Source organism: Rattus norvegicus, chromosome 1 (genome assembly GCF_036323735.1).
Source record: "Rattus norvegicus strain BN/NHsdMcwi chromosome 1, GRCr8, whole genome shotgun sequence".
In the NCBI taxonomy this organism is placed as follows: Eukaryota; Metazoa; Chordata; class Mammalia; order Rodentia; family Muridae; genus Rattus; species Rattus norvegicus.
This window is the reverse complement of record NC_086019.1, coordinates 79,226,775-79,240,255: the sequence shown is the minus strand read 5'-3', so window position 1 is coordinate 79,240,255 and position 13,481 is coordinate 79,226,775. Positions and strand designations below refer to the sequence as shown.

The 13,481-nt window shown below is 38.5% G+C and overlaps 1 protein-coding gene across 4 annotated transcripts in view; it reads right to left on the bottom strand.

The window, feature by feature from the left end:
• Positions 1 to 13,481, bottom strand: part of Lair1 (leukocyte-associated immunoglobulin-like receptor 1) — a 120,697-nt gene that overhangs the window by 21,291 nt on the left and 85,925 nt on the right. For 3 of the 4 annotated variants that reach the window (XM_063272104.1, XM_017589623.3, XM_017589620.3), the window contains exons 2-3: positions 10,281 to 10,574; positions 8,479 to 8,514 (exon numbers count right to left, since the gene is read on the bottom strand). In XM_063272104.1, coding sequence (XP_063128174.1) covers positions 8,479 to 8,514; positions 10,281 to 10,314 — 70 coding nt within the window. In that variant the 5' untranslated portion in view covers positions 10,315 to 10,574. Of the gene's footprint in view, positions 1 to 8,478; positions 8,515 to 10,280; positions 10,575 to 13,481 lie in introns of those variants that run through there. The other variant, NM_001029928.1, reaches the window with a different exon arrangement.

The following is a 13,481-nucleotide window of genomic DNA, read 5'->3' as shown; positions in this document are numbered from 1 at the left end:
CCCATTTTTAATAGGGTTATTTGTCTCCCTGCGGTCTAAATTCTTGAGTTCTTTGTATATTTTGGATATAAGGCCTCTATCTGTTGTAGGATTGGTAAAGATCTTTTCCCAATCTATTGGTTGCCGTTATGTCCTAACCACAGTGTCCTTTGCCTTACAGAAGCTTTGCAGTTTTAAGACATCCCATTTGTCGATTCTTGATCTTAGAGCATAAGCCATTGTTGTTTTCCTCAGGAAATTTTTTCCAGTGCCGATGTGTTCCAGATGCTTCCCTAGTTTTTCTTCTATTAGTTTGAGTGTGTCTGGTTTGATGTGGAGGTCCTTGATCCACTTGGACTTAAGCTTTGTACAGGGTGATAAGGATGGATCGATCTGCATTCTTCTAAGTGTTGCCCTCCAGTTGAACGAGCACCATTTGCTGAAAATGCTATCTTTTTTCCATTTGTTGGTTTTGGCTCCTTTGTCAAAAATCAAGTGACCATAGGTGTGTGGGTTCATTTCTGGGTCTTCAATTCTATTCCATTGGTCTATCTGTCTGTCTCTGTACCAATACCATGCAGTTTTTATCACTATAACTCTGAAATACTGCTTGAGTTCAGGGATAGTGATTCCCCCTGAAGTCCTTTTATTGTTGAGGATAGTTTTAGCTATCCTGGGTTTTTTGTTATTCCAGATGAATTTGCAAATTGTTCTGTTAACTCTTTGAAGAATTGGATGGGTATTTTGATGGGGATTGCATTGAATCTGTAGATCGCTTTTGCTAAAATGGCCATTTTTACTGTATTAATCCTGCCAATCCATGAGCATGGGAGATCTTTCCATCTTCTGAGGTCTTCTTCAATTTCTTTCTTCAGAGACTTGAAGTTCTTCTTGTACAGATCTTTTACTTGCTTGGTTAAAGTCACATCATGGGACTATTATGAAGGGTGTCGTTTCCCTAATTTCTTTCTCGGCTTGTTTCTCTTTTGTGTAGAGGAAGGCTACTGATTTATTTGAGTTAATTTTATACCCAGCCACTTTGCTGAAGTTGTTTTTCAGCTTTAGTAGTTCTCTGGTGGAACTTTGGTATCACTTAAATATACTATCATATCATCTGCAAATAGTGATATTTTTACTTCTTCTTTTCGAATCTGTATCCCCTTGACCTCCGTTTGTTGTCTGATTGCTCTGGATAGAACTTCAAGAATTATATTGAATAAGTAGGGAGAGAGTGGGCAGCCTGTCTAGGCCCTGATGTTAGTGGGATTGCTTCAAGTTTCTCTCCATTTAGTTTAATGTTAGCAACTGGTTTGCTGTATGTGGCTTTTACTATGTTTAGGTATGGGCCTTGAATTCCTATTCTTTCCAGGACTTTTATCATGAAGGGCTGTTGAATTTTGTCAAATGCTTTCTCAGCATCTAATTAAATGATCATGTTGTTTTTTTTTTCAGTTTGTTTATATAATGGATTACGTTGATGGTTTTCCTTATATTAAACCATCCCTGCATGGATGGGATGAAGCCGACTTGATCATGGTGGGTGATTGTTTTGATATGCTCTTGGATTCGGTTTGCCAGAATTTTATTGAGTATTTTTCCATCGATATTCATAAGGGAAATTAGTCTGAAGTTCTCTTTCTTTGTTGGGTCTTCATGTGGTTTGGGTATAAGAGTAATTATGGCTTCATAGAAGGAATTCGGTAGTGCTACATCTGTTTCAATTTTGTGGAATAGTTTGGATATTATTGGTATTAGGTCTTCTATGAAGGTCTGATAGAATTCTGCACTAAACCCGTCTGGACCTGGGCTCTTTTGGTTTGGGAGACCTTTAATGACTGCTTCTATTTTGCTAGGAGTTTTGGGGTTGTTTAAATGTTTTATCTGTTCCTGATTTAACTTTGGTACCTGGTATCTGTCTAGGAAATTGGCCATTTCCTGTAGATTTTCAAGTTTTGTGGAATATAAGCTTTTGTAGTAGGATCTGATGATTTTTTTTAATTTCCTCTGATTCTGTAGTTATGTCTCTCTTTTCATTTCTCATTTTGTTAATTTGGACACACTCTCTGGGTCCTCTCATTAGTCTGGCTAAGGGTTTATCTATCTTGTTCATTTTCTCAAAGAACCAACTTTTGGTTCTGTTGATTCTTTCTATGGTCCTTTTTCTTTCTACTTGGTTGATTTCAGCTCTGAGTTTGATTATTTCCTGCCTTCTACTCCTCCTGGGTGTATTTGCTTCTTTTTGTTCTAGAGCTTTTAGGTGTGCTGTCAAGCTGGTGACATATGCTCTCTCCTGTTTCTTTGTGCAGGCACTCAGAGCTATGAGTTTTCCTCTTAGCACAGCTTTCATTGTGTCCCATAAGTTTGGGTATATTGTACCTTCATTTTCATTAAATTCTAAGAAGTCTTTAATTTCTTTCTTTATTTCTTCCTTGACCAGGTTATAGTTGAGTAGAACATTGTTCAACTTCCACGTGTATTTGGGCATTCTTCCTTTATTGTTATTGAAGACCAGCTTTAGGCCGTGGTGGTCTGATAGCACTCATGGGATTATTTCTATCTTTCTGTACCTGTTGAGGCCCGTTTTTTGACCAATTATATGGTCAATTTTAGAGAAAGTACTATGAGAAGCTGAGAAGAATGTATATCCTTTTGCTTTAGGATAGAATGTTCTATAAATATCTGTTAAGTCCATTTGGTTCATGACTTCTCTTAGTCTGTCTACATCTCTGTTTAATTTCTGTTTCCATGATCTGTCCATTGATGAGACTGGAGTGCTGAAATCTCCTACTGTTATTGTGTGAGGTGCAATGTGTGTTTTGAGCTTTAGTAAGGTTTCTTGTATGTATGTAGGTGCGCTTGTATTTGGGGCATTGATACTTAGGATTGAGAGTTCATCTTGGTGGATTTTTCCTTTGATGAATATGAAGTGTCCTTCCTTATCTCTTTTGATGACTTTTACTTGAAAATTGATTTTATTTGATATTAGAATGGCTACTCCAGCTTGCTTCTTCCAACCATTTGCTTGGAAAGTTGTTTTCCAGCCTTTCACTCTGAGGTAGTGTCTGTCTTTGTCTCTGACGAGTGTTTCCTGTAGGCAGCAGAATGCAGGGTCCTCATTGAGTATCCAGTTTGTTAATCTATGTCTTTTTATTAGGGAGTTGAGACCATTGATGTTGAGAGATATTAAGGAATAGTAATTATTGCTTCCTGTTATATTCATATTTGGACGTGAGGTTATGTTTGTGTGCTTTTCTTCTCTGTGTTTTGTTGCCAAGACAATTAGTTTCTTGCTTTTTCTAGGGTGTAGCTTGCCTCCTTATGTTGGGCTTTACCATTTATTATCCTTTGTAGCACTGGATTTTTAGAAAGATATTGTGTAAATTTGGTTTTGTCATGGAATATCTTGGTTTCTCCATCTATGTTAATTGAGAGTTTTGCTGGATACAGTAACCTGGGCTGGCATTTGTGTTCTCTTAGGGTCTGTATGACATCTGTCCAGGATCTTCTGGCTTTCATAGTCTCTGTGGAAAAGTCTGGTGTGATTCTGATAGGTCTGCCTTTATATGTTACTTGACCTTTTTCCCTTACTGCTTTTAATATTGTTTCTTTGTTTTGTGCATTTGGTGTTTTGACTATTATGTGACAGGAGGAGTTTCTTTTCTGGTCCAATCTATTTGGAGTTCTGTAGGCTTCTTCTATGCTTATGGGTATCTCTTTCTTTAGGTTAGGGAAGTTTTCTTCTATGATTTTGTTGAAGATATTTACTGGTCCTCTGAGCTGGGAGTCCTCACTCTCTTCTATACCTATTATCCTTAGGTTTGATCTTCTCATTGAGTCCTGGATTTCCTGTATGTTTTGGACCAGTAGCTGTTTCTGCTTTACATTATCTTTGACAGTTGAGTCAATATTTTCTATGGTATCTTCTGCCCCTAAGATTATCTCTTCTATCTCTTTTTATTCTGTTGGTGATGGTTGCATTTTTGAATCCTGATCTCTTTCCTAGGTTTTCTATCTCCAGGGTTGTCTCCCTTTGTGCTTTCTCTATTGTTTTTATTTCTGCCTTTAATTCCTTCACCTTTGTGGTTGTGTTTTCCTGTAATTCTTTAATGGGTTTCTGTGTTTCCTCTTTAAGTTAACTTACAATGATGATATAAAACACAAAAAGCTCCTAGCCGAAAACTCCCAGGAAATCTAGGACACAATGAGAAGATCAAACCTAAGGATAAGAGGTGTAGAAGAAAGTGGAGACTCCCAACTTAAAGGGCCAGTAAATATCTTCCACAAAATTATAGATGAAAACAACACTAACCTAAAGAAAGAAATGCCAATAAACATACAAGAAGATTGGACCAAACTACAGAACTCAAAAGATTGGACCAAAAATGAAATTCCTCCCATCACATACTATTCAAAACACCAAACACACAAAACAAAGAAAGAATACTAAAAGCAATAAGGGAAAGATGTCAAGTAACATATTAAGGCAGACCTATAAGAATTACACCAGACTTTTCACCAGACTCTAAAAGACAGAAGATCCTAGGTAGATGTCATAGAGACCCTAAGAGAATACAAATGCCAGCCTATACTACCAAATCCAGCAAAACTCTCAATTAACATAGATGGAGAACCAAGATATTCCATGACAAAATGAAGTTTACACAATATCTTTCTACAAATCCAGGCCTACAAAGGATAATAGATGGAAAACTCCAATACAAGAAGGTAAACTACACTCTATAAAAAGCAGGAAAGTAATCTCCTTACAATGAAGCCAAAAGAAGAGAGACACACAAACATAATTCCACCTCTAACAACAAAAATAACTGGAAACAACAATCACTATTTCTTAATATCTCCTGATATCAATGGACTCGATTCCTTAATAAAAAGACATAGACTAACAGACTAGATGCGTAAAGTGGACCTAGCATTTTGCTGCATACAGAAAACACACCTCAGAGACAAAGACAGACACTACCTCAGAGTAAATGACTGTAAAACAACTTTCCAAGCAAATGGTCCAAAGAAACAAGCTGGAGTTGCCATTCTAATATCAAATAAAACTGAATTTCAATCAAAGTCATCAAAAAAGATAATGAGGGATACTTCATATCCATCAAAGGAAAAATCCACCAAGATGAACTCTCAATCCTAAATATCTATGCTCCAAATACAAGGACACCTACATTCATAAAGGAAACCTTACTAAAGCTCAAATCACGCATTGCACCTCACAAAACAATAGTAGGAGATTTCAACATCCCACTCTCGTCAACTGACCGATTGTGGAAACAAAAATTAAACAGAGACATAGAGAAACTAACAGAAGTTATGAACCAAATGGATTTTACAGATATTTATAGAACATTCCATCCTAAAACAAAAGGATATACCTTTTTCTCAGCACCACATGGTACCTTCTCCAAAACTCCATATAATTGGTCACAAAACAGGCCTCAACAGATACAGGAAGATAGAAATAATCCCATGTATCCTATAAGATCACCATGGACTAAGGTGGGCCTTCAATAACATAAAAAGTGACAGAGAGTCCGCATAAACATGGAAGTTGAACAATACTCTACTCAATGATAACTTGGTCAAGGAAAAAATAAAGAAATTAGATACTTTTTAAAATTTAATGAAAATGAAGGCACAACATACCAAATTTATGGGACACAATAAAACCAGTGCTAATAATAAAAACTTATAGCTCTGAGTGCCTCCAAAAAAAAAAAAAACAGGAGAGAGCATATATTAGCAGTCTGAAGGTTCCTCAGAAAATTGGACGTTGTACTACCTGAGGACCCAGCTATACCTCTCTTGGGCAAATTACCCAAATAATACTCCAACATAAAACAAAGACACATGCTCCACTACATTCATAGCAGCCTTATTTATAATAGCCAGAAGCTGGAAAGAACCCAGATGCCCTTCAACAGAGGAATGGATACAGAAAATGTGGTATATCTACACAATAGAGTACTACTAAGCTTTCAAAAACAATGACTTCATAAAATTCATAGGCATATGGAATGAACTAGAAAATATCATCCCAATTACAGAAAAGCACACATGGTATGCACTCACTGATAATTGGATATTAGCCCAAAAGCTCGAATTACCCAAGATACCATCCATAGACCACATGTAGCTCAAGAAATAGGACAACCAAAGTGCAGGTGCCTTAGGTATATGGGGACCAATTGGAAACCAAAGGGAACAGGTGGAGGAGGGGAGGGAAAAATACTAGGAGAAATTAATAGAATTGGGGTGAGGGGCATTTTGCAGACAAGATTAAAAACCTAGTGCAATGGAAACTCCATGGAATCAACTTGAGTAAGCCTAACAAAAACTCATATTAATTGGGCATACAGAGCCTGAACCAGCCATGTTTTATAACCAGGCAAGGCCTCTGGTGGAGGACCTTAACCCAGCCATAAAACCTTCTATCTATAGTTTGTCTTGCCTGAAATGTGTTTTGGAACTGAAGCCAAGCAGAATCATTATAAAAGAGACCAGAGAGACTTCATTCAGCAACTGATAAGAGCAGATGCAGAGTCCTACAGCCAAACAGTAGAGAGAGCTTGGGGAGTACTTTGGAAGAGGGAGAGGAAATATTGGAGGAATCAGAGGACTCAGGGACACTATAGGAACATGGCACACAGAAACAACTGACTAAAACTCATGGAATCTAGCAGAGATCATGGAGCCTGTAGGGTCTGATCTAGATACACACAGAGAGAGGGGGGTAAGTACCTTGATGCTCTTGACTCCTAACAGTGGTAACAGGCCTTTTCCCTGATTCTTTTGCCTGCTTATAGGACCCTTTTCCTTCTACTGTGCTGCCTTCTCCAGTCTTGATGTGATGGTATGTGTCTGGTCTTATTGCAGTTTATTAAACTATTCGGTTGATGTCCCTGGGACACCTGCACTTTTCTTAGGGGAGGCAGACACTGGGTGTAGGGGAAAGAGAAGACTCTGGGAAGGATGGAAGGGGAAACTGCACTCAGGATGTGATATATGAGAGAAGAATTTTAAAGAAGTAAAATAAGGAGAGATGTGGTAGATGGTGCCCAGTTCACAGGACCAGAAAAGACTGTTTGGGGAGTTAGAGGAAGTTGGAAAATAACATGTAAAGCCTCTAAGATAAAACAAAAATAAATGCTTCTGGATGAAACTTTCAGATTTCATTAAGTAGAAAGATGATATTTGTGCTTCTGTATGGCAAGGAGCAATCTTTGTGGTACCAAGAAGGGTGAGAGTCAAGCAGTGTAGACAAGCAGACTAGACATAAGGGAAGGCAACAAAGAGTAAGGAAGGGAGGACTTAAGAGAGAAGTAAACATAACTTTATGCAAACAAGTGGGTTAAGGCTAGTTGTGGTGGTACATACATTTAATCTAAACAATCAGGAGGCAGAAGCACTGCCAGCCTGGTCTGCATAGCAAGTTCCAGGCTATTCAGGAACACATAGTGAGAATCTGTCTCAAAACAAACACATTAATTAAACTATCTAATGGACTTAAAAATTAACTGGAGGGGGGCTGCATCAAGGACATGGTGACATAATACATATAGGAACATGGACAAGAGAGATCAAGTGTGAATTTTTATGTTCTATCTGTAGGGACTGTCAAAGTCTTCCTAAAGGGATCCTAAGAGAGGTCTGGATTGTGGGGAGAAATCTCTCAGGAGCAGGCTTGGTCACACTGAATTAAACTGTCTTTGCAGACAGCCTGTTCTAAATATATCTCACCCCACATTCTTTACAGCACAACTCCAAGTATAGAAGTAACTTGGGTAGATAAACAGATAAAGAAAATGCGGTGCACAAACATGTTAGAACACTGAACATTCTTTAGAAGGGAAATGCTGCTGTTAATGACCACCAGAACAAATCTGGAGGGATTAAGTACAATAAGCCAATCAAAAAATGACAAATATCATAGGATCTCCCTTATGTACGGAATATAAGGTGTTCATCTCAGAAATGGATATAATGATAGTAGACCAGTTATCTGAGGACTAAAGAGAGCGTGGATGAAAAAAGAGAAGATGCTGGTCAAAGGTACAAAATTCCATTTAGACAGGAGAAATGCATTTCTAAAGATCTACCAAGCAGACAGTGACAGGTTGTTCCTTTCAAAATTCCAATAATGGTAGATATGTAACATTCTCAACCTTAAAAACAATGAGTGTCAGAAGTGATTTGCATTCAATTTAGCCCAATTTATTCATAGCATAAAATAAAATACATATCAAAACAGCAGGCTGCATTCCAATTGGTGTATATCATTGTTATTTGTCAGTTAAAAACATTATAAACAAGAAAACAAAGGAAGACAGGTAAAAAAAGAGAAAGATGAAGCTTACAGAGTTAGAAGTGTTTATGATTACAGGGAATATTTGAGGGTCTCTTTCCATACATTCCAGATGCATGTGATCCCCTCCAAAGCTACCCATTGGTACAAAAGCAACAGAATACATAACTCACCCTCCTGTGTGTTACTTTTCCATCCCAGGCACAGTACTGAAAGAGAAATTCCAGTAAGAAAAACATCTCCCACAGTTTGCTTGGAAATGAGAATCTAGGAAAGACTAAATGTAGGTAGGGACATCCAGCTTCCTGTGATTATGCAGCCATTGACCCTCCACTCCTCCACATTAACATCAGAGTATAATCTTGTATCTTGTTTTTTAAGAACTCTAAATTATCCCCAAAGCCACAGATGTAGACATTCAAGTATTATTTGAGCTACAACGTGAGTTCAGGGTCAATCTGAGCATATTAGAGAGACTGTGTCTCAAAACCAAAAGTAAAATGAAGGCTGGGTTTGGGGGATAGAGGTTCACAAGCCCTCACCTCTATCTGAGAAGCTGTTGACAGATGATAGCTTCTGGGGAAGGGAGGGTCAGTTTTCTCGGAGGATATGGCCTGTGGTAGGTTGACCATGCTCCAGAAGATGGTCATACACCCTTGTGTAGATGGATAGCACAAATTATATTCATGGGATTTTTTTAAAAAATGACACAATATTGGGATAGGGAGGGAGTGGACATGGAGTTACAGGCAATAATGGAGGTGAATGTGATCAAAACACATTGCATGCACCTATGAAATTCTCAAAAATATTTAAACATATCTAATAAAAGAATTATTTATCACTATGCCCATAGATTGATGCACCCCAGCCCTCATTTCAGCAGCTCCTATGGAGATTAACAAAGACCTATAACTGGCCAAGGTGTAGATAAAAACAGGCTGCAAAATGTTCGGCCTTAAAGGGAACATACAAACTAAATATAATCTCCTCCTCATAAGACTTGGGGAGCATTTAGGAAGAGTAGATAGAAATAATGCTAGAGCCAGATGCAGTAGATGGCTTCATGGAATACACAAACGTCAGCTGCATACATTAATTCAGAGCAGTTGTGAGAGCATTCACAAGACCTATGCAAGGTCAAACAAGACCAAATACCAGAGTTGGAAGGAAGTTAGGCATACACTCCCTACTTTAGCCTTAAAGCTATTGGGAATTGCTGACTGCTGAAATAGGGAGAGTCAGTTCTCTTTGTTTTATTTAAGAGTGTAGCCCATAAAGCTAATCTTAATGGCTCATAAATCTAATCCCAGGAATGGGAGGGAGAGGCAGGTGGAACTATGTGTTTGAAGCCAGCCTGGCCTATATAATGAGTTCCAGGACAAGCAGGGCTACATAGTGAGACCAAGCCTCACAAATATAAAATAAAGTATAGTCCCTATTGAGTCAGCCTCGCTCTAGTGCTAGACCACATACTTAAGAGTATTTGATCAGAAAAAAAAGAGTATTAGATGAGCACAAATTGGTCTTAAAGTGCTTAAAAATGGAACAAAGTTAAGAGTAGGGAGGAGAGGTAGATCCTGGAAGAGTTAAGGATGAATAATGTAAGAAACTCTCAAAGAATTAAAAAAATTTAATTCTGAGAAGGATAATCAATACTACATAACATTTGTGATTGTGAAAAATAAAGAGGGTTGGGGTGTAGGGGATACAATTAGGTGATAGCATGCTTACCTAGCACACATGAGGCCCTGAGTTCAACCTCCAACACCAAGAAAAACAAATGTTCCCCATTCATCTTCCCTTCTAAACAGGCTCTTCCTAACTACTTTTAAAGATGAACTGGACTTCATGCCCCGTCCCTGTTACTAACAGTAAGTCTGCAGAGATATCTTCCAAGTAGGAGATTGGGGGTGGAGAGACTGAGTGAGGAACAGACTCCCTTTCCCATCCCTCAGTTTTTCCCAGGACTCACCAAGCACCAGCACGATGACAGAATGAAGTGGCATGACTCAGGCTCCAGCAACCTTACCAGGTCTGGCTGGAGCAGAAGCCCTGCAGCAGGCACAAGAAACAGGATGTGTGCACTGGATCTCTTCACAGGGTTTCAATATGAGGTTCCTCACATGAAGAGGAAGAGGTTTCTCTTCTGGACATTTTACTCTTTCCGTTAGTCACTGGCTTCACAAGAAGGTGTCAGGTTCTAAAACATGTTTCAGGCCCCTAAGTTTAGATGCAGCTGAGCTCATTCCACAACTTGTTTGCCTCTCTGTAAATATTCAAGAATAAGATGGTACATATCAGGTTCCCATCATAGAAAGTAAAAGCAACCAATTCATGCAAGACATTTCAATACCCAAAGCTGCTCATGTTATGATTTTTGTAAAACATCTTAACAGATATTTCACACATTAAATGTGTCCTGCTAAAGATAATGTTTTTACTGTTAAATAATATTGGGCTCTGTGTGTGTGTGTGTGTGTGTGTGTGTGTGTGTGTGTGTGTGTGTGTGTGTATCTGTCTGTCTGAGGACAACTTGCCAAAGTCATTTGTCTCCTTCACAATGTAAGGTCCTAGGAATCAACTTCAGGTAGTCAGACTCAGAAGTAAGCATCTGTACCCACTGAACCATCTCACTGACAAAGGTAATATTTTTCAAAACTAATAAATATTGTCAGAAGTGTGCACAAATTGATCTTTCTCTTCCCGTTATAAGAACATGGGCTCTTGAATATTCTGAGGAATGTTGCCTCTGAGTTAATGAGTCAGGATCATTTTAGGTAAGCAGACACCCTCCCTCCGTGCCGCTAGAGGGGAAAAAAGTAGAAATCACAGGAAATATTGCTCTTTCTCTTTGGAAATAGCATTATGATTTCAGACACACACACACACACACACACACACACACACACACACACACACACATGCATACAAAGAAATTAAAAATAGAACCCTGGTAAAGGGGAAAACAAGTATGAAAGAAAGATGTCAGCACTCATGTAATCATTGCAACTCTATTCCCAAGATCTGTTGCTAGGAAAAATCATTCTGAAAGTAGTTGAAGAAAGTATGGTGTACATAGACAGTGTAATGAAGATGGTGATGATGCCATGTGAAAATCCATGGCTGAACATTCAAGAAATGGATATAGGTGAAATAAACAAGACCAAGAAGAATGGGTGATGAGTTGTTCTTCTCATTGAAAGTATGTAAATTAGCCATATTCAAGCTGGGCATGCTGTTCCATTCCTGTAATCCCTACACTTGGGAGGGTGAAGTAGGAGGATTGCCATGAGTACAAGGCCAGTCTGCACTACATAATGAGTTCTGAGCCAACCAGCGCTATATAGCAAGGTTTTTTGTCTCAAAAATTAAATAGTCCAAGTCAAATTCATAAAAGCAAAATTTGGAATGTTATCTACCAGAAGGGAAAACATTGGGAAGTTATTTATCAAGAGGCAAAAACTTTTGGTCAATTAATATAAGTAATTCTAAGACAACATAGCACCTATAGTCAATATTAGTAAATTATGCAGTTAAAATGTTAATAGAACAAATATTATGGGTTTTTTTTCTGTCTTAGCTATGATTTCTAATGCTGTGATAAAGCACCATGAGCAAAAGTGAGTGGGAGAGAAAGTGGTTTATGTCATCTTAGACTTCCAGTAAGACTTTAACTGAGCTCAAGGCAGGAGATTAGAGGCAAGAATTGAAGCAGAGGCTATGAAGGAAAGCTGCTTACTGGCTTGTTCCCCATGGCTTGCTTAGTCTTCTTTCCTATGTAACCCAGGTGCACCAATAGGCTGACATATACCCATCATTAATCAAGAAAATGTTTCACAGCCTTGCTCACAGGCCAATATGATAATATGATAGATGTATTTTTTTCATTTGGGGTTCCCTCTTTCTAAAAACTTCTGCCTTGTCTTTTCCTCTCCTCCTTATTCTCTCTTCCTCTCTATATTCTTTCATTATCATTGAAACTAGGATAGAATGAAGTAGAATAAGCAAAATTCTAAAGATACTGAAATCTAAAGAGACAGACCTGGGGTTTGAGGACAAATGGATGACCATCTGTCAAGATGAACAAAAGTAGAGTAGTGTGGCATCCTCTTAGAGAGTCTCTAAAGTTGTCTGTGTCTGGAGATGGTGATTCCCCACTTTCCCTCTAGCTGAAACTGTTGGTGGTTGACAAAACAGCATATACTCAATTGACCTACTCATAAAGTCTTATCTCTGTGTAAGTAGTTCTGTTCTGAGCCTGGGAGGGTTGAACTTTGACCTAAGACAATTTCAACAGTCCAACATTTCACCCACACTTGACCTTGCAATTGTCCTACCTCAGCCTCCTGAGTAGCTAGGATTGCAAGGCCTATGCCACCAGGGCCAGTTTGTCCACAGCAGCTCAGATGGCCAAAGTGATAAAGTAAATTAAACTTTATGTATTGAGGATTGGTGGGAATAAACCCTCTCTTTCTTTTTTTTTTCTTTTTATTATTAACTTGAGTATTTCTTATTTACATTTCGAATGTTGTTCCCCTTCCTGGTTTCCGGACCAACATCCCCCTAACCCCTCCCCTTCCCCTTCCTTATGGGTGTTCCCCTCCCCATCCTCCCCCCATTACCGCCCTCCCCACAACAATCACATTCACTGAAACCCTCTCTTTCTTACAGAGGGTTTTACAAGGAGATCTTTACCCTCGTGAGTGTCTGTCCATCACTGACAACTGCATCATCAGGATGTGGCATCTGTAGGTCACACATACAGTCATTGTATAGCAGAATGAACTACCACCAACAAAAATACTAACCTGGGTCGCTGGAAAATTGCTGAGCTGCTAAACCAAACTCAAGATGATCCATTTTTGGAGTTCCTTCCCTCCCTCCCTTACACTCTCGCTCCCATCTTTCACATTCCCTTTTCTTCCTTTCATTAGAAATGAATGAATTTAGGGTCTCCCGCCTGCCAGGCAAGTACTCTGCTGTTGTGTTATAGCTCAAACCCTTTAAACTTTTTTAACATAGTTTTCATTTTGTTTTGTGTATATAGGTATTTTGACTGCATGTATGAAAATTAAAAAATATAAACCAACTCCTAATGACTTATCATTACACTGATAAATTACTATATTTCTCAAACATCAACAGAGAAACTTTTTTTATAGTCTATGGAGTA